Source organism: Melozone crissalis, unplaced genomic scaffold, assembly GCF_028551555.1.
Source record: "Melozone crissalis strain CALT ecotype California unplaced genomic scaffold, PUWL_Pcris_2 ptg000086l_1, whole genome shotgun sequence".
NCBI lineage: Eukaryota > Metazoa > Chordata > Aves > Passeriformes > Passerellidae > Melozone > Melozone crissalis.
In genome coordinates this window covers 773265-793158 of record NW_026535863.1, presented here as the reverse complement: position 1 = coordinate 793158, position 19894 = coordinate 773265, and the positions used below count along the sequence as shown (strand labels likewise).

Sequence of the window (19894 nt, the reverse complement as noted above, 5' to 3'; positions counted from 1 at the left end):
GGAAGGGAGCTGGGGAAGGCTCTGGAGCACCAGGAGTGACTGGGGGAGCTGGAGGGGCTCAGCCTGGAGAGAAGGAGGCTCAGGGAGAACCTTCTCATTTTCTACAACTCCTGACAGGCGGTTGGAACCAGGTGGAGATCTGGCTCTTCTCCCAAGTGGGAGGCAACAGGACAAGAGGAAATAGCCCCAGTTGTGCCAGGAATTTCTTCACCCACAGTTCACAGTAAAATTCCTGTGGGATCTGGTGCCAAAAGCTTTCCAGGTCCAAAGGAAGCAGCTCCTTGTTGCCCTCCCAGTCCTCCTCCCTTCCTGCCAGTTTCAGTTGCACAATGCCAGCAGCTCCAGCAGCCTGGGCTCCCCGGCTCCTGCCCCAGCGAGCTGTGGTGCCTCAGGAGAGGGGTGGGGAAGGGTCCCTGAGCCCCAGAGAGCGGCCATCAGGCTCCTCATGTCAGCTGCCTGCTCCTCAGTACCCTCTTCCATTTGTCAAGGAGAAAAGGCCAGCCCAGGGAGAGGAATTCAATGGGAGCCTTTGCCAATGGCATCCTGGCCTCCCCTGGCAATCCTGCCCATGGCCACTGCCATCAGGAGCTCTGGAGCATCCAGCTCCTCTCCAGCCTCACCTGCTGCAAGGGCTGGCAGATCCTCCCGGAGCACAGAGCCCCAGGGCTGCCAGGGCAGCAGCTCAGGGTGGGAAACCGTTCAGCCACAGCAAAACTGTTCCATTCTCCTGACTTCCCCTGCAGGAGCTTCCTGTGCAGCTGCTCCTGGAAGTGGGAGCCTTTTGCTGACCTCCAGGTCCAGGGAGCAGAACATTGATGGATGGAATCTTCTTGGAATGTTCCAGAGCATTAAAAATGCCTAAGAAAGGGGAGATCCTTTCCCTGTTGGTGCCACCTGGTTCCTGACGCTGTGTGGGCTTTGCTGGATCAGGGAGGGTGTCCCACTGCCATCCCTGCCCTCCTCCACAGGCACAGGGGAGTGCCAGAGGGGCACAGACCCAGGACACTGTTTCCCAGGGGGATGGAGAAGATGGACAATGGGAGTTTGCATCCCAGCACCTGCAGATCCAGCAGGGATGAGCACATGAGGGGACAGCCAAACTCCAGCTGGGACTGGGGTCCTGCCAGGGCTCTGAGCATGGACAGAGCACTCAGGGTGGGGTCAGGCTGCAGGGCCACACATGGATCACCCTCAGCCTTTCAGGGTGCAAACAGCATCCCCTGGAGCCTTGGAATTGTTTGTCACAAGGCCCTGGGCCTTCCTGGGCTCCTGTACTGCCCTGGCATAAAACATGCAGGAAAAGGGAAAAGCAGCTTTGCAGCCCTGCAGCCACACTTTCTGTAGGCTGCTCTGGGAATGTCTGGGCTCAGAGGGACATCTGTGAGGGTACAGAGGGTGTGTGGGACACCAGGGAAGGGCAGCAGAGTCTCTGCTCCTGCACTGCTTTGGCCTCTTCGCTTCTCAGAGCTCTCCTTTCACAGGGAGCCAGGCTCCCACCCGTCCTCCAGCTGTGCTGGGAGCGCTTTCCCAACACCTCTGCAGCCTTTCCTCTGCAGTTTGGGGCTGTGCATATTTCTCCACCCCATCTGTCTGCACCCAAAGCAGCACTGTTGTGGTGGGTTCCCATGGGAGCCATTGCCAGAGAACCTCTCCTCATCCCCTGCTCTGAAATTTGCTATGAGAGACCCATAATTCCAGCCTGGGCTGGTTGGAAGGGACCTCAAAGCCCATCTTGTCCCACCTGTCCTGCCAGGGACACCTTCCCCTACCCCAGGTTACTCAAAGCCCCATCCAACCTGGCCTTGGACACTTCCAGGGATGGGGCAACCCCAGCTGCTCTGGGCACCCTGTGCCAGGGCCTCACCACCCATATTGGACAACAATTCTTGCTGAAGTCCTATGAACTCCTTTTTATCTGTGGAGAAGCTGCAGTAAGGCTTCCCTGGAGAATCCTCTTCCCCAGGTGAGCATCCCCAGCTCTCCCTGAGGGGCTCCAGGCCTGGAGCAGCTCCGTGGCCTCCTCTGGGCTCTCTCCAGCAGCTCCAGCTCCTCCCTGTGCTGGGCCCAGGGCTGGGGCAGCTCTGCAGGTGGGGCCTCACCTGAGCAGGGCACAGGGGCAGAATCCCCCCCTGCCCTGCTGCCCCTGGGGGATCAGCCCAGCACAGGGGGGGTCTGGGGGGCCAGAGCACGGGGCTGGGGCTGAGCTTGTCATTCACCAGCACCCCCATGTCCTTCTGACACACCAACACCCCATGTCCTTCTCCCCAGGGCTGCTCTCCGTCATTTCTCCAATCTTGCAACTCTTTTAACTCAGAGTAAACCGCCCAGCAGAACCAAGTACCGCCGAAACGTGGGCAGCGCTCCCGCCGCCCGGAGCCAGCCTGGGGCTCTGACCCGGAGGATCCCGGCCCGGGTGCTGGGACGGGGCTCCCGGGCAGCCTCAGGAGCTGCTGAGGCCGCTCGGGCCGTGCCGTCCCCCCCGGGCCGTGACATCAGTGCCGCCCTCCGGGCCCGCCCTGCCCCGCCAGCGACAAAAGCGCCGAGCGGCGCCGGCCCCGGCGGCTCCGACACCGGCAGCGGCACCGACACCGAGCCCCGGCACCGACCCGGCACCGAGCCCGGATCTGACACCGAGTCCGGATCTGACACCGAGCCCGACACCGACCCCGGCCCGGCCGCAGGTGGGTGCGGGGCCGAGGCGGCCGCCGGGTCCCGCCGAGCGCAGCGGAGCCGCCTCCGCCTCCCCTGCCGTGCCCGGGGCTGCCTCCATCCCTGCCCATCCCTGCCCATCCCTGTCCCTGCCCTGAGGGTGCCCCAGCCCCGCGGGCCGCAGGGGGGTGCGGGGCTGGGAGGGGCTCAGCCCCCCGTGTGCCCCTGGGGTGGGCACGGAGCCCCCCGAGCTGCCCGCGCTGCCGCGCACATGGCGGGGTGCGGAAGCCGAAGCTCTTGCATCAGATCGGTGCTCCGTACAGCTCGCTGCCAGGGAGCCTGGGCACCTCTGCTGGGGGCTCGGGTCGGCTCGCAGAGGAGATTTGCACTGCTGGGCACCGGGCTGGGCACAGGCTCCAGCACAGCTCCAGGCGCTGCTTTTCAGCCTCAGAGCCCTCAGCCCGTGCGAGGGAGTTCAGGAGCACTGGGCAAAGCCCCGGGTTCTGCCAAGTTCCTGTGTCAGATCTTCTCTCTTTGCCTGCATGAGAAGGGGCCAGTGCTACAATAGTGTGAGGGGTGAGGCAGCTTTGGGCGCTGCTCCTGGCTCTGGAGCTTGGGGAAGGGTGAGAAGAGAAGCCCTGCAAGGAGCAACTGTGCTCGTGTGGTCTGATCCTGCTGGAGCAGAGTGGCCTGAGGTCAGAGCTCCCCGGGGTCTGCAGCTTCCTCCCGAGGGACAGCTGTGATTTCTGCTCTCTGTGAGCAGGGACAGGACCCCAGGGACGGGCTGGAGCTGGGCCAGGGCAGGGTCAGGCTGGGTATCAGGAAAGGCTCTTCCCCCAGAGGGTGCTGGCACTGCCCAGGCTCCCCAGGGAATGGGCACGGCCCCGAGGCTGCCAGAGCTCCAGGAGTGCTTGGGCAGTGCTGCCAGGGATGCCCAGGGTGGGATTGTGGGGTGTCTGTGCAGGGCAGGGGTTGGGTGTGATCCTTGTGGGTCAGTTCCAGCTCAGGATGTTCAGTTATTCTGCTGGGATATATACAGAGCCCTTCCCAGGAGCTCAGGGCTGTGCTGCTCCAGTGGGGCACGGGCTCTGTGCCAGCCTCTGCTGTCCCCTGGATCAGGGGCTCTCCAGGCAGCTTGGCAGTGCCTGAGAGCTGCCTGAGAGCGTCTGAGCTCCCTGCTCCTGGAAGGGGAGGATGCGACCAACTGGGGCATTTCAGGGCTTTGGGGAAGCTCAAGTGGGCTCAGTCCAGTGATGGATCTTGATCCCTGTGGGAGTCAGGAGCTTTTGTTAGCACCCCTGAAAATGCTGTTTCTTTTGTTCTGGATCAAGTTGGGATTTTCATGGAGAACCCTGCTTCCAAGGAGACACAGTCTCAAGCTGTGCCAAGGGAAATGTAGGTTGGATATCAGGAAAAAGTTTTTATGAGAGAGTGATAAAGTTCTGGCGAAGTTCTGAAGAGAGTGATAAAGCCTGCCCAGGGAGCTGGTGGAGTCACCATCCCTGGGTGTGTTAACAAAGCCTGGATGTGGCACTGGGTGCCAGGGTTAGTTGAGTGTTAGGGCAAGGGTTAGACTGGATGATCTGAAGGTCTCTTCCAGCCTGGTGATTCTGTGAGTTCTGTGAGTTCTCTGTAAGCCAAGCCTGGGAGCTGTGTGTGCAGGCAGGGGCCCGTGGCTGTGAGAGCTGTGTCTGGCCAGGGGCTCAGCTCTCTGCTGGCCTCTCTCAGGCCCCTGCTCTGCACAACCTGAGGCTGCCTTGGTGGCAGAATCATTTGATTGCTGCTGGAGTCAGGCCTGACTGCTCTTGGAGTCATAGAGCAGATGAGCCACACGTGAGCATCACCCTCGAGATCAGAGTCTCTTCACTTCTTCCCTCCTATCCCAGCAAAGCCCTCAGAGGCATCTGATGTGACCCAGCTGCATCTCCTGGGGCAGTTCTGTGATTTTCCCTGGTAATTCCCAGTGGTTTTCCATATCTCTGAGCTCACCAGCCTCAGCCACCATTCTCATTGCTCACCAGTTCAACATCACTGGGTCACACATGACCTTCACTCATCCTTGTTTATGCTGTGAGTGGCCCAGAGTCCGCTCACATTGCCGCTCCTGCCAGCCCATGACACAGCAGGGACAAGGGGACAGCTCTAGCTTGCCCCTTGTAGAGCTGTTCCCACCTGTGCCCAGGTGATGGGGAAGCTGCTCTGGGACAGCTCCTGGCTGCCTGGGGCAGGGTCCCCGTGGCTCTGACTGCAGGTCCCCACGCTGCGCCCCTGGTGCCACATGCCCAGAGCAGGGCATGTTCCCTGCTCTGTCCTGGGGCTTTCCCAGGGGATGTTCCCTGCTCTGTCCCTGGGAGCTGCTTCCTCTCTGCTCTGCTCACATCTCATCTGTCTGGGTCCCTCTTGCTTCAAATTTCTGCCCATTTTATGGCCATGCCAGCTGCTCTCTAAACTGGCAGGCTCTACTCAGACCCCTGGGCTTGGGGCTCCTGCTGTGGCTTCCTCCCCTTTGACTTTTCCCTTGGCCAGAGCATGGATTAATTCTGCCTGGACTGCTATGAACATGCTTAGGAGTGAATTTTGTGCAGCACTGATGGTGCTCTTCTGTCATTCACTTGTTTTAATGCCCCCATTCAGAAAAAAAGAACTTTTTATATGGGTCAGTACAAGTCTGCTGTTCCTCAGTGATATCCAAACACAAAGTGATTGCTCTGCCATTAACTACTGTAGGATTTTAGTGGGGCACAGACACAGGGAAATTGTTCAGCTATAGCAGAAGGTTAGGTGGTTGAGCTGACATCCTGGTGGCTGCAGGGATGTTCTGGAGTGTCAGGAGGACCTGCCCTGCCCTGAGTGCTCCCATGGAGCTGCATCCCCACAGCCACAGGCCCTGCCCAGCTCCAGCAGCTCCCGCCCAGCTGCTCTCAGGATGGCAGGGCTGAGGTGTCAGCTCTGGGGGCAGTGACAGGAGCACACTGAAAAAGAGGATGAGTGTGTCTGTGCTGCCTGATGGCTGCAGCAGCTCACTGCTTCCTCTTACAGCCAGTGCTGACATCCCAGAGCACCAGCACATCCTGGATCCATGCTGGTTTATGCCTGGGTGTTCAGTGTGGCTCACACTGCCTCCCAGGCTGGTGCAGCATAGCACTGTGACCGTGTTCACAGGGGTCTGAGGATGAGGGAAGAGATGAGGATCTGACTCCACGTTTCAGAGGGCTTGATTTATTATTTTATGAAATATATTACATTAAAACTATACTAAAATAATAGAAGAAAGGATTTCCTCAGAAGGCTAGCTAAGAATAGAACAGCAGAGAATGATAACAAAGGTTTGTGGCTCAGACTCTCTGTCTGAGCCAGCTGACTGTGATTGTCATTAATTACAAACATCCAACATGGGCCAATCACAGATGCACCTGTTTCATTCCACAGTAGCAGATAATCATTGTTTACATTTTGTTCCTGAGGCCTCTCAGCTTCTCAGGAGGAAAAATCCTAAGGAAAGGATTTTCCATAAAAGTTGTCTATGACACAGCACCTCTGAAACGTGTGTGAGCCTGAGCCCAGATTTCATAGAGCCACAGCCAGGTTTGGATTGGAAGGACCTCAAAGGTTACCCAGTGCCACCCCTGCCACAGGCAGGAACACCTTCCACCATCTCAGGTTGCTCCAGGCTCCATCCAAGCTGGTCTTTGCCGGAGAGCTGGACTGCTGCAACATCACCCTCTGGAACTGGGGTTAATCTCCAGCAAGTGTCAGCCTTGGCTGGTTCTGCACAACCTCCCCATGTCTGTGCTCCCCACGGTGCAGCTGCTGCTGAAGGGTGGGATCTTGGTTTGGGGCCTCTTCCCTTATCTCTGGTGGCTAATGGAGTGGCTCCATGGCCAAGCCCTGCTTGGCACTGACAGTGGTGTTTGTAGGGCTCTGGGTGTGTTTACTGGGAGTTGTGGAGCTGCAGGAGGAAGGAGAATAATCTTGGTTTGTTTTGGCAGCCCCTTGCCTGTGCTCAGTGAGGTCATTGGCTCTGGGATTGTCACCTCCTGTTCCTTATTTTGCACGGGGCCCAGAGTGACTTGGAGAAGTGTAACTGTGGTCACCAAGTGTTGCAATTGGGCAAAATATGCAAAGTATTCTGAAAATAATGCTGAAGGGATTGTAAACACTCTGACATATCTTGAGTGGCCATTCCTTGGGGAGCTGGGAGGGAGGATCTGTCTGGATGGCATTCGTGAGGACGTGGCTGGTCAGGTCCAGGCACCCAGAGCAGGGATTTCCTATCCCTTTTTTTGCTGCTGCTGGAAGCCTGTAGCACAGATTTGGGCTGTGTGTGGCCTGCTGGGCTCACAGCACGTGGTGGTGGTTTGTTGTGGACTAACAGGGAATTCTCAGCAACTTAAATCTTATCTCAGGTTTTCTCTGTGTCTGGCTGTGAGCCCTCACAGGGATCCCCAGGACAAACTGATGTCCATGGTCTCTGCCCTCAGAAAATCCACCCTGGTGTGTGCCAGGAGGTTTTGCTGGGATGGGGCTTTGCTGGGGCTCTGTTTGTGCTGCATGGTGAGAGTCACCTGCTCAAATCACGTTTAATCACATCATTTAAACTGAGTGGAGGCACCTGCAGCCTTCCCGTGGTGGATTGAGGAAAATCAGCAGCAGCAAAAGGGCTGGGGCTCCTCTTGTGACAAATGTCAGGTGAGCTTCACCTACAATCAGGTTTTCTCCTCTAACTTTAGGCTTCCAGGCAGCTCAGGGGAAGGTGTCCCCACTGCTGATCTCAGGGTAGCCTTGGTGTTCAGGACAAACCAAGTTCAGAGAATGTGAATGCCACATTTTCAGGATGAAGAAGACCTGAAGATGTGGTATTCCACATTCCAAACCAAGCCTCTTCTTTCACTGCTGCTGCTCTGAGGGGAACAAACGTGCTGTGGAGGCAAAGGGAGCAGCTGCTCCCACACCATGGGGTGCACTGGTGGATGCCCTGGCTCTGGGCTGCCCCAAAAGCAGGGCTGGCAATCCCAGAGATGGGATCCTGCAGAGGGATGGGGGCCAGGGATGTGTCTGTCATTCCTGACTGGGATCTGACACAGGGGCTGTGGGCTCCCAGCCCGTGCAGGGCTCAGGGTGCTGCTGGATGTTTCTGCCCTCCAAGGAAACTCCCGAGCCAGGTCAGGCCGTCCTGATGGAGGGGAAACAGCAGGAGAGAGCAGCCTGTGTCCTTTTAAGGCAATCCAAAGGCTGGGACTGGGAGGATCAGGCTGGAAGGGAGGGGTTTGGCACGGTGGGGAGCCCAGCCTGTGGAGAAGAGGCTTCCCAGCTGCTGTGAGCACAGCCCAGACACGCTCCCAGCATCCCGGGAGCCAGCACAGCCTCCCCAGCCCTGCCCTCCCCTCCTCTGTCTGTCTGTCCTGCCCTGAGACCCTCCGGGCACCTGGGAGCTGTGCCCAGGGTCCAGTGGGGTCGGTTCTGACCCTGCCCTGGTAGCCAGGCTGGGATCAGTTTTCCTGACAAAATGCTCTCACACAGGGAAGATCTCGACTCCCCCTGGCCTGGGAGGTGCAGGGATCGGGCTGTGCCTGTGAGCCCTTGGTGCTCCCATCTCTGCTTGGGGCTTGCACAGCCCCAGCCCTGCAGGGCTCAGCTCCCACCGCCCGCCGGGACAGCCACAGGGCCTGGGGGGCTGCAGCTGACCCAGGATCTGCTCCGCGGGGGCTCCTGGTGGGCCCTGCAGACCCAGCTCCCCTCCTCATCTCCACACAGCTGAGCTGAGGGAAGTGACGAGATCCTACACAGATGGAGGGCTGGCAAATCTTGTACTGTGAAAATGGGGTTTGGTTTTGGAGACCCCTGCCCTGCTTTAGCTGTTCAGGGGTCAGGAAGCACATGGTGACTCTGCTGCCTGTCCCCAGAGGGGAGCAGGATGGGGAATTCCAGAGGTGTTGATGGAAAGAGGCCCCTGGAGAGCTCTCAGGCTGCAGCTTGTGCCTATTGACCTTGCTAGCATCATTGGGCCCCTCCAAAAAGTATTTTATTGTCTTTGTAGCAACCCCTGCTGTTTGATCCTCCTTGGCTTCCTCTTGGAAGCCTGGTTCCCTCAGGATCTCCTTGCAGGACTTTGTTGTGTGAATGTTTCAAGGTTTATGGTCTTGACAAGTGTCAGGGCCCCTCTGGGCTGGAGCTCTGCTTGTGTAAGCAGCTCACAGGATTTTGGGGTTATCTGCAGATCCAGGGGCCTCTTGATGGTGTCTCATCAGACACAGTTTAGGAATGAGAAGAGAAATAGAAGCATTTACAGCCTGCTGAGGAGCTGGATGTGCCTTAGGCTGGAGCTCAGGTCTTTGCCCTGCTCTGTCTTCTTGCTTTCAGGTTCTGCAGGCTGTGACTCTGCCTGCAGTCCTGGGGGAGACTGAGAGTGCAGGGAGTGCCTGGGAGGGAGGGTCAGGTCAGGCAGGAGCTGGTGGTGCTGTGGGAGCTGTGCCAGAGCCTGGCTTTGGTGGTGCCAGGGGCAGCCCTGGCTGTGCCTGAGCTTGGTCAGGGAGGAGGAGCTGGCACTGCCCAGGGCAGCAGCAGCAGCTCTGTCACTGCAGCACCAGAGTCACCCTGGCCATGGCAGGGGTGGCAGCAGGGCTGTGCCCCCAGGAGGTGCCTGGGTGGCTCTGTGGGTGCTCTGTCCCAGCATTGTGCTGCTCCTCCCTTTTCCTGGCACTGCCAGGAGCTGTGAGGTCCCACGGCTCCAAGGCAGGGATTTGTGCAGACAGGACCAGTGCTCCCTGGGCTGCAGCTGGCACTGCTGGCGCCCTGAGTTCCAATGCTTCTGCCTTTCCCTGCCTTTGGGGATCTCAGGCCCTGCAGTGTGTGCCCCTGCAGACGTTGTGGGTGCTCTCTGACCTGTGGGAAGGTGCTGGAGCTCCAGGCCTGCTCTGGCTGCCCCATCCCGGCCCCACAGAGCCCTGGCCCTGCTCCTGACTCTGCTTTCCCCTGCAGGATGCCAAACTGGGGAGGAGGGAAGAAGTGTGGGGTGTGCCAGAAGGCCGTGTACTTCGCTGAGGAGGTGCAGTGTGAAGGCAACAGCTTCCACAAGTCCTGCTTCTTGTGCAGTGAGTACTTCCCTTCCCTTCCCTTCCCTTCCCTTCCCAAACCTTCCCAAACCTTCCCAAACCTTCCCAAACCTTCCCAAACCTTCCCTTCCCAAACCTTCCCAAACCTTCCCAAACCTTCCCCACTCCCTGGGCAGGGTTCCTGGGATCTCTCCCAGCCCCAGCCTGGCAGGAGCACAGATCATCCCAGGACACGCTGGCTGCCCAAGCTGCCAGGGCTGAGCTCAGCCAGCACCCACACTAATCCTTTGTCCATCCCTCCTGCAGGGAAGGGCCAGGCTGGGTCCCCTGCTCTGTGTCCAGATGTTCAGGACTGCAGCAGGAGCCAGGGGGTGGCAGGAGGGTCCCAGCAGTGGTGGCAGGGCAGGGCAGGAGGTGGCACATGCCATGCAGTGCTGCAGGAGGGGCTGCCTTTGGCCTGCTCTGTGCCTGTGCCACACTAAAGGTGGCTGAGCCTGGGGAGCTGCCATGGAATCTCCTCATGTCTGAGGGGATGATGGGGAGGAGATGTGGTCCTGTCCTGGCCCTGGTGCTGATGGAAAGCCTCCTGAGCAGTGCTGAAGCATCACCCCCAGCCTGTCTGCAGATCCCCTGTCACTGAGGGTGTCTCTGGGCTGTGTTTGGGCCCAAGTGTCTCCTCTGGGGAAGGGCAACAGAGCAGGACCTGGCTGCAGGTGATGCAGTGCTGAGCCCCCTTCCTCTGCAGGATCCTACAGATGCTGCTGGGGTCCTGCTGCAATCCCCAAACACCCTTCCCTGCCTTTGGGGATCCCATAGCTGGTGGTGTTGCAGTGCTGAGAGCAGCTCCTTAAACCTGGAGCATCCAGAGGGGCCGCAAGAGGTTTGATTCAAAAACGAGCAGTGTCCTCAGCCTGTGTGGTACCAGATCACTGTCCTCTGTCCCTGGAGACTGACACATATCAGAACCAGTGGTTCTCCTGTGCCTACAGGAGATGGGGCATGGAGCAGCCTGGGCTGGTGGAAGGTGTCCATGCCCATGGCAGGGGTAGGACAAAATGAGTTTTAAGGTCCCTTCCCACCCAAACCTCTCTGGAATTCTGTGGACAGGAGCACACACGTTGTCTTTGCCTGTGATGGCTCCTTGAGACATTGATCTGTCACAGAGCAGCAGAAGTGCATCTCCAGGCTGGCCTTGCAGCAGGGCCCCACTGAGGTTTAATGTTCCCTCAGCTGGTCCCAGTGCCCCTGTCCCAGTGCCCCTCAGCATCCCATCACAGCAGGGAGCACAGCTGGGGTCTTTGCCATGGGGGCAGCAAGCAGAGGTGGCATCTGGAAACAAGGCACGCTCTGGAGCTGATCCCTTCCAGCAGGAAACTCCAGGGCCCTCAGGGGATGATCCTGTGGTGCCCCTGTGCCCACCCAGCCTGGCTGCAGGACCTGTCCAGCCTGGCTGGGCACAGCTGGCACAGCTGGCACAGGAGCTGCTGCTGTGCCTGTGCTCCCTGAAGGGCGGCCAGGAGCTCCCATCTGGGGCAGTTTCCAGCCTGCAAACCTGCTTTGGCTGGAAGGGCTCAGTGGGAGTTGTTGAGGCGTTTCCTGGGCAGGATGAGGCTGACAGGCTGGGTTTGTATGGCAGCTGCTCTGCAGAAGGAAATCCTGTTTGTGCTTTGGGCTCAGATAAGGAGGGTGGGAGTGCTGCCCTCACCCCCTGTGCACACAGCTGTTTGTCAGGGAAATGCCATGGGATGCTGGGCAGGCCTCCAGAGCCAGGGAATGAGGCCCAAGGCATTTCTCCCAGGAGGGAATACACAGCCAGAGAAGGGAGGAAGGTGCCCCGTGTGTGATTGTAGAAGCAAATGCCCAGGGAGGGGTCCTGGGCTCAGGGCTGCTGTCCCTGTGCTTTGAAGGCATTTGTTTTGCCATTCCACAGGTACCCAGCAGCTCTGGCTGTGGCTCCCCTGCCAGGCTGTGCCTCGTGTGCCAGCCCACCCTGCTGCCCACTGTTCCCAGGCTGTTCCCAGGCTGTGCATGGTGCTCCTGAGCTCCTGCATTCCCAGCCTGTTCCCCAGTGCTGCATTTGGGCCCCATCAAGGAACTTAAAACCATTATCTTTAGGGGAGAATAACAAATACTTCAACCAGATCTGCCAAAAACATCATCTAAAAGGAGCCAAGCCTACCACAGTGCATTAGAGCTCGGGGAGCAGCTTGGTGATTGACTCCTGGCCGTGGTCCAGCTGCCTGGGTAGTGCAGCAGAAACGAGCTGGAATGAGCCCTGTGGCCTTGGAAAGCAGAGGCAGCTCTTGTCTGATTGTTTTGGGAGCAGCTCAGCTGCTCTTACAAAAACAAAGGGTCCTTAACTCCTGAGTGCAGTGCCCTGGAATTTGTGCAATGCACAAACCCGGGGGCTGGGTAAGAAATTTTTCTGTTGCCTCTCAAAACTCTGTGAGTACAGATGGGGGACTGTGAAAGGTTGGGCTGGAGCTCCAAATCCATCCAGATCCCACCGAGACCGTTCACTGCTGCCCCCGGGCAAAGCTCACACAAAACCCTTTGAAATGCCAGCGAAAGTGCCCAAATTCCTTCCCGATGGTGTGGCTGAGCAGTGTCACTGCAGGGCAATGCAGAGAGCCCAGGAGCAGCTTTGGAGCCTGTTCCCTGCTCTGGTCTCTCCCAGCAGGGATCTGTTCTCCATCCCAGCTCCTGCTGTGGTCAGGGCATGTAGCCAGGGGAGGACTCTGCCAGAGCCTCCTTAGATGGCAGGAGATGCTTCCCTTTCCTCCTCCTTGGCCCAGCAGAGGCACACGGGGTTCTCCTGGCTGTATTTAGTCATGGAAGGGCTGCCTTCTGCCCCCGCTCAGTTTGTGATGCTCCGAGGGGAGAACTCTGCTCTGTTTGCATTCCTGTGATATTGGGAAAGGCCCAGGAGCTGCTCTGCTGGCCCAGAAGCTTCTGGAAGCCTCGACATTTAAGGCATGGAGAGCAGGCTGGGGGAGCTGTGGCAGCTGCAGCTGGATGTGTGTGGGGCTGGCTGCCAGCGCTGCAGGCTCTGCCCCAGGGCTGCCACCCTGCACAGGGCACAGGGACACGGGGCAGCACCTGCAGCCTGGGTGCTGGGGCCTGCTCTGCCTGGGCGGAGTGAAATAAACAGGAGATCTTTTTCCTTTGTAATGACTTTGTTAAAAATCAGCTCCGGTGGGATGAACCAACAGGTCGCGCTTATGCCACCACTGCTGCTCCCAGGAGTGGCATGGAAGAGGAGGAGGAGTGCAGCTGTGTCTGCAGGCAGAGCTGGGTTTCCATCCTCACCAGAGCATCAGGAGAGTCCCAGTTTTTTGGTTTGATGTTTGAGGGCCTCTGTCCAGCCAACATCTTTTAGGTTAGGATGAGGGATAAAAAGGGTTTTAGCGGATACTGGATTCTGTTCCTCAAGTGTAGACATCACTTTGATCCCTCAATTCCATGTTGGCTCAATGTTTTTAGGGGTTTTTGGCTAGGTTTGGTGAGGGGATTCTTCATTTGCATGCCAGCCCCAATGTCCCCTGCTCTTCACCATCCAGTGCCATCCTCCTGGAAGCAGCAGGTGCCACCCGACAAAAGGGGGAACTCTTAACCATCAAGGACAGGTAGTTAATGAAAAAGGTGATTACAACAACAAATAGTTAGAACTGCACCCTGGCAGCAGCTATCCCAGCCTATGAACTCTTAAAAAAACGGGCAGCTGTTCTACTCATAACACAGAGGGTTTCAGGAAGGGCTGGGAAGGAATTGGGCAGCTGTGGGCAGAGCTGGGACAGGAGCTGGTACTCCAGGAGCTCATGGGGGTTATAAAAGAGAGGCAGAGTGACTTAAAATGCAGGCAGATAATGACTGGGTAATGGGGGATGTTTTAAAACTGAAAGAGGAACATTCTAGATTAGATATAAGGGAGAAAGTTTGGATTAGATATAAGGAAGTAATTCTTTACTCAGAGGGTGGTGGAGCATTGCTTCCCAGAGAAGCTGTGGCTGCTCCATCCTTGGAAGTGTTCAAGACCAGCTTGGACAGAGTTTGCAGCAACCTGGGATAGTGGAAAGTGTCCATGGCAGAGGGTTGGAATCAGATAATCTGAATTGAAGGTCCCTTCCAACCCAAACCAGTCTGTGATTCTATAGAAACCTAAAAATCAAGAGAAGGTCTGAGCCCAGCACCAAGCTCAAGCTCAAGCTCTGGGTGGGTTCAGCAGGGCCCCTGAGCCTGGCTGCCATCTCCTCCTGTCCCACCTTGCATCCCACATTGACCCCCAGGGCTCAGACAGCCGGCTGGGTTAGGGTTCCTCACCTGAGACCCCCCATGCCCACCCCAGACCCACGGCTGAGGTGTCAGGGGAGCCTTTGAGCTCTGGACAGGTGACTGTGCCCAATGTGTGAAGCCCTTGCAGTGCCTCGGGTGTGGCAATGGCCACAGGGCTGCTCTGGGATGGCTCTTGGTCTGTCCAAACACCAGCAAAACCACATTTGCTCACATTTCTCTGCCCCAAGGGCTTCCTGCTGTGGATTTGCAGTGGATAAGGCGTGGGGCTAGGACATCCATCCCAAGTGATTCCTAGGGAAAATTCACCCCCATGGTTTCAATGCAGCTGCAGGAGAGCAGCGCCCAGGGAGTTAAGAGAGCTTTCCTTCCCTTGGTATCACCCTGTTGGCTTTGATGGTTGCTTCCTTTTAAAGCCAGACACCGCTCTTGTTGTGATCCTTATCTGCCTGGTTTGCATGTGCTCCCTGCAGCTGGATCCTGGCGAGGCTCTCCCTGCTCCTTGGGAGCTCTGCTGTCCCTGGGAGGGCTTGTTTGCCCCAGCTCATTAGGAGCTCTGCAGGAGCAGGCTGGTGCCACTCCCTCCCCTCTGTTCCAGTGGTCTGTAAGAAGAACTTGGACAGCACCACCGTGGCCGTGCACGGTGAGGAGATCTACTGCAAGTCCTGCTACGGGAAGAAGTACGGCCCCAAGGGCTACGGCTACGGGCAGGGAGCTGGGACCCTGAGCACGGACAGGGGAGAGTCCCTGGGAATCAAATATGAAGAGTGAGTTGGAGCCTTGTTCTCGTCACTGTGCTGTGGTGCTTGGCTGTGGTGCAGCCTGTGCTGAGCTCCAGCAGTGTCCATGGGCTGCCTGGCCCCTCTGCTGCTCCAGGGAATCCCACTGAACCCCCTTTGGTGGCTGGGATGGGATGGGATGGGACATGTCCCCATTGCCTGAACTCACTGCCCACCCCTCCCAGCACACAGCCCCCCGGCTGAACTTTCCATTGGGCTCACTGTTCTGGAAGTTCCCTGTGACTGTGTTTACAGGGGTCCCAGGATGAGGGAAGAGATGAGGATCTGACTCCATGTTTCAGAAGGCTTGATTTATTATTTTATTATATATATTATATTAAAACTATACTAAAAGACTAGAAGAAAGGATTTCATCAGAAGGCTAGCTGAGAATAGAAAAAGAATGAATAACAAAGGCTGACCGAGACAGTCCATCCAGCTGACTGTGATTGGCCATTAATTAGAAACAACCACATGAGACCAACCACAGATCCACCTGTTGGATTCCACAGCAGCAGATAATCATTGTGTACGTGTTGTTCCTGATGCCTCTCAGCTTCTCAGGAGAAAAAATCCTAAGGAAAGGATTTTTCAGAAAATATCATGGCTACAGTTTTCGACACTGGGGCTGTGGGCACCTTCTCCCCACACCTGTGCTGTGGTGCTTGGCTGTGGTGCAGCCTGTGCTGAGCTCTCAGCAGTGTCCATGGGCTGCCTGGCCCCTCTGCTGCTCCAGGGAATCCCACTGAACCCCCTTTGGTGGCTGGGATAGGATGGGACATGTCCCCATTGCCTGAGCACACTGCCCACTCCCTCCCCCAGGCTGAACTTTCCATGGGGCTCACTGTTCTGGAAGTTCCCGTATAAACTGGGCTGGGATTTGGGATCCACCTTGCACCCCTGATCGTGAGCTCCCTGCCACCCACAGGGGCCAGCCCCACCGACCCATGAACCCCAACGCAGCCAGGATGGCCCAGAAGGTGGGAGGATCTGACGGGTGCCCCCGCTGTGGGCAGGCCGTGTACGCGGCCGAGAAGGTCATCGGAGCTGGGAAGGTAACGGGGATGGGGGCACTGGGATGGGGGGCACGGGGATGGGGAAATAGGGATGGGGGGCACGGGGATGGGGGGCACAGGGGTGGGGGCACGGGGATGGGGGGCACAGGGATGGGGGGCATGGGGATGGGGGCACGGGGATGGGGAAATAGGGATGGGGGCACGGGGATGGGGGCATAGGGATGGTGGGCATGGGGCACATGAATGGGGGCACAGGGTGCTGCATGGCATGGACACTTCAGAGAGGGTCCAGATCTGCCCTCAGCCAAGGCTATGCTTGGCTCCAATGCCACGTTCACCTGGAAGCCTGGCACCAAAAGGAGATGTTGGCATGTCTGGAAGCCAGGCTGTCCAGGCTGCAGCTCTCACAGACTGGTAGATGGGGGACAAATACATTTTATGTTAAATATTTCTGGCCCTGCTCAGCAGAGGCCACAGTGGACATCCTGTATGATGTGCTGGGAGGGTGAGCAGTGACATGTGCCATAGCCAGTGTCCCTGGTCACTGAAAGGTGCCTCTTTCTCCCCTCTGTGCCACAGGCCAGGATGCTGTGGCCAGGCCTTGGGGCAGGCAGTGAATTCCAGTGGTCAGCACTGCCCACAGCTCGGGCAGGGTGCTGGAGTGTGGCCATGGGTTCGGTGAATGGTCCTGGGGCTGTTCTGGTGGGGCTGGGTCAGCTCAGGTTTGGTGTACAGGTCACTGTCACAGCCCTGGCACCCCCTGTGCCAAGCTCATCCCTTCACCAGGGTTCTTTGCACCCTGAGCTGTGACCTGGCCCCAGCCCAGCTCCTCTGCAAGGCCTGGGGGTCCCTTCTGCCCTGCCAGCTCTGGGACCCCAGATGAGGCCCCTGCCTGGAGCTGCCCTCCTCACGTCAGGCACATGCAGGGCCTGTCAGGGACACCAGGCCAGGCTGCCAGGCTTTGTGCCGTGGGGACAGGGTGGCCATGCTGGGACAGCCTCACTTGTGATGAGGCTTCACTCCCTGACCTGGCTGGGCTCTGTCCTCCTGGGGCTTTGTGCTTGTCCCCTGTCCCCAGAACAAGGAGGGGGTCAACAGAAGGAAGGGGCCCCTCAGCATCATCACCCCCCAGCTGGCTTGTGATGGACACGTTGAGGCTCAGCCCAGGGTCAGGAGCTGAATTTACCCTTAAAACCATGATCTGGGCTTCCTGGTCAGCTTCTGGCCCCAATGTTTACTGAGAACCAAAGTTGGTGAAGCAATTACATCAAAGTAGACCCACAGAGGATTCCAGAGCATGTATTTCATGTGCTAATGTTTGCTGTATGACTGCATCCAATACCTCCTCCTCCAGCCCATGAATTTCACATTTTCTTCCAAAAAAGGTTTCATGTTTTCCCAAGTGTTTGTTTAAATTCCTCGGTGAGCAGCTCTGGCTACTTTAGGTCTGCCTGAAGGCTGTGAGCTCATTTATCTCCAGGGGACTGCTGGAACCATGGGGGGTTATTTTTAAACACTGTCTGGTTTTGGCATTTTTCCTCTCTGTTTTCTGCCTTCCTTGGAGCTGTGGTTGTGTGGGGCAGTTGTCCCATCCCTGCTGCCACCCCAGTCATGGGTTTCAGGGGGGATTTATCTCACTGGTTAAGAGAGGGCAGTCCAGGGGGGGATTGCTCCTTACAAATTATTCTAGAAATTACTGCACAAGTGACTTCTTAAGAGTATTGGCAAAAAGGTCTCCAAAGCCAGATCAGCACAGGAGCAGTGCCCACACCTGATGTTTCCTCTCTGTGTTTTCCCTGTGGGGCTGGGAGTGCTTTCCAGGGAAAAGCTTTTATCCTGTTCAGAGCTCTTTGCCAGCCCCTTTGGATCAGAAGCAGGGCAGGGAGCCTGGCTGGTAGCAGAGCCTGGCTGTGCTGTCCCTGGGCTCTGACTGGGCTCTGCTCCTGTCCCACAGTCCTGGCACAAGTCCTGCTTCCGCTGTGCCAAGTGTGGCAAAAGCCTGGAGTCCACCACCCTGGCAGACAAAGATGGGGAGATCTACTGCAAAGGTGAGCCCCACCCTCCCTGCTGGCTTGTCCTGGGCTCCGAGGGCTGGGGGGGACAGGACCCAGAGGGGATGGAGGCTGGGAAGGGGTGAAAGGACCGAGGGGGATGGATGGAGGCAGGGAAGGAGTGAAAGGACCCAGGGGGATGGATGGAGGCTGGGAAGGGGTGAAAGGACCCAGAGGGGATGGATGGAGGCTGGGAAGGGGTGGCCCAGCAGCTGCTTTCAGGACAGACTGTGCCAGCCACAGAGCTGGGGAATTTTCTGCTGAGCCAGGGCCTCTGTTTGCCCAGCAGATCTGGCAAACCTTGTCGTGGCCAGGCAGGGTGTGCCCCTTGGAGGGACTTGCTCCTGTGCCAGCCTCACCCGTGTCTCCCTTCCATCCTTTGCAGGTTGTTACGCCAAGAACTTCGGTCCCAAGGGCTTTGGCTTCGGGCAGGGCGCCGGGGCACTGATCCACTCGCAGTGAGCCCCAGGGCTGAGCCCTGCCCTCGCCCAGGGCTGTCCTGAGCTGCCCGCCTGCCCCACGCCGCAGTGAGTGCCCCCCTGTCACCCCCTGTCACCCCCTGTCACCCCCAGCCACCGCTGCTTGGCAGCACCAGCCCCTCCTGCCCTGCCCCGGTGCTCCCCACAGCCGGGGGCTCCCAGCCTTGGCCCCGTGGGGTCCTGCTGGGGCAGGGGGCACGGGGGGAGCACTCCCTGGCTCTGCAGAGACGCCCCGGTGCCCGAGTCCCGCCCGTCCCGTGCTCAGCCGTGACACCGAGCAAGCAATAAAACATCAGCGACATCAGAGCCTGGCCCTGCCTCTGACTGCGGCTGGGGCTGAGGGCCCGGGCTGGGGAGGGGTTCGTTTGCAGCCCTGGATTGGAATGGAAGCCCAATGGCAGCAATGTGGGGTGCAGTCTGACACGGGGTGGGCTCCCCCTCTGCTCCCACCAAGAATCAGCATGGAATGGTTTGGATTGGAGGAGACCTTAAAGCTCATCTTGTTCCACCTTCCACTAGCCCAGGCTGCTCCAAGCCCTGGTGAAGACTTCCAGGAATGGGGATAACTATTCCAAAAGCAGAGGCTGATGCTGGGAGGCCAGGACAGCCCTGCTGGGTGTGTTGGTAGCACCACACACGTGCTCAGGCTCTCAAAACCCCTATCAGTGCTTTAGGTGGCACCTCGCCAAGAGGTGTGCCCAGCAGTGCCAAGTAATTAACAGCTTTTCACCTACTCCCTGCGTTTTTACAGCTTGTGGATCATTAAGCCTCCAGTTTGGCAGCTGCCCAGGTCTAATTGGTTTCCATCTAAACTCTTCACTCCCTTTCTGTGATTCTCCTGTTGGACTGGTGGGACAGACTCGGATCAGCCTTGCTGCAGCTTAGGGGCTCCACAGGCAATTGGGTTCTGGGGTTTTTAAAGTTATAAACATTGTGGTTGAGCAAATGAGATGAGGAGTGTTCTGAGAAGCACAACAGAGGCAGAAATCCTTTTTTGGGGCAGGACTGGGGCTCCTTTATCAACCTCAGTGCTTTCTCCTGTTCATCACACCCTCAGCTTTACATGATGTTTATGAAATGCACATGGGGAGTTGCCATCTGCAAAACGTTTACCATCTCCAAAACCTTCCCCCTTTAGATTCCAGCAGGACCCACTGCTCTGGGCTGTGGGGTGGCTGGGATGAGGGGTCTGGTGTGGGGGGCAGACAGCCCAGGCTCAGGAAGGGCTGGGAGCTGCAGCACAGAGGGCTCAGGTACCAGCCTGGTGTGGAGACCCAAACCTGCCTCCCTCGCTTGGCAGAGGCCCTGCTGCTCCACCACAGAGGTGAGGGGGGCCTGTTCTGGAAGCTGCTGCAGGGATGGAGGGGTCAGGAAGCTGCTGCCTTCTCTGTGAGCATGCAGGGGATGCTGTGCTGCTGCTGCTCTGGCATCTCAGCTGGATGTGCCCCAGGTGGGATCGTGCCCAGGCAGTGCTGGTTGCTCAGTAAAGCTACAATGAGTATTTTGTCCCTTCCTCATGCAGCTGTAGGGGTTCTGTCAGAGAGAGGGGAGGAGAGGGAGCCCCTCTGCTCCGGAGTC

The 19894-nt window shown here is 57.8% G+C and overlaps 1 protein-coding gene across 1 annotated transcript; it reads left to right on the top strand.

Annotated features, from left to right (window-relative positions):
- Positions 1–2537: 2537 nt before the first annotated feature.
- On the top strand, positions 2538–18622 carry CSRP1 (cysteine and glycine rich protein 1). The gene is made up of 6 exons (XM_054290676.1): positions 2538–2681; positions 9628–9740; positions 14590–14758; positions 15699–15825; positions 17741–17834; positions 18223–18622. The coding sequence occupies exons 2-6, from the start codon at positions 9629–9631 to the stop codon at positions 18297–18299; spliced, it is 579 nt and encodes a 192-aa protein (XP_054146651.1). The 5' UTR covers positions 2538–2681; position 9628; the 3' UTR covers positions 18300–18622.
- Positions 18623–19894: the final 1272 nt, after the last annotated feature.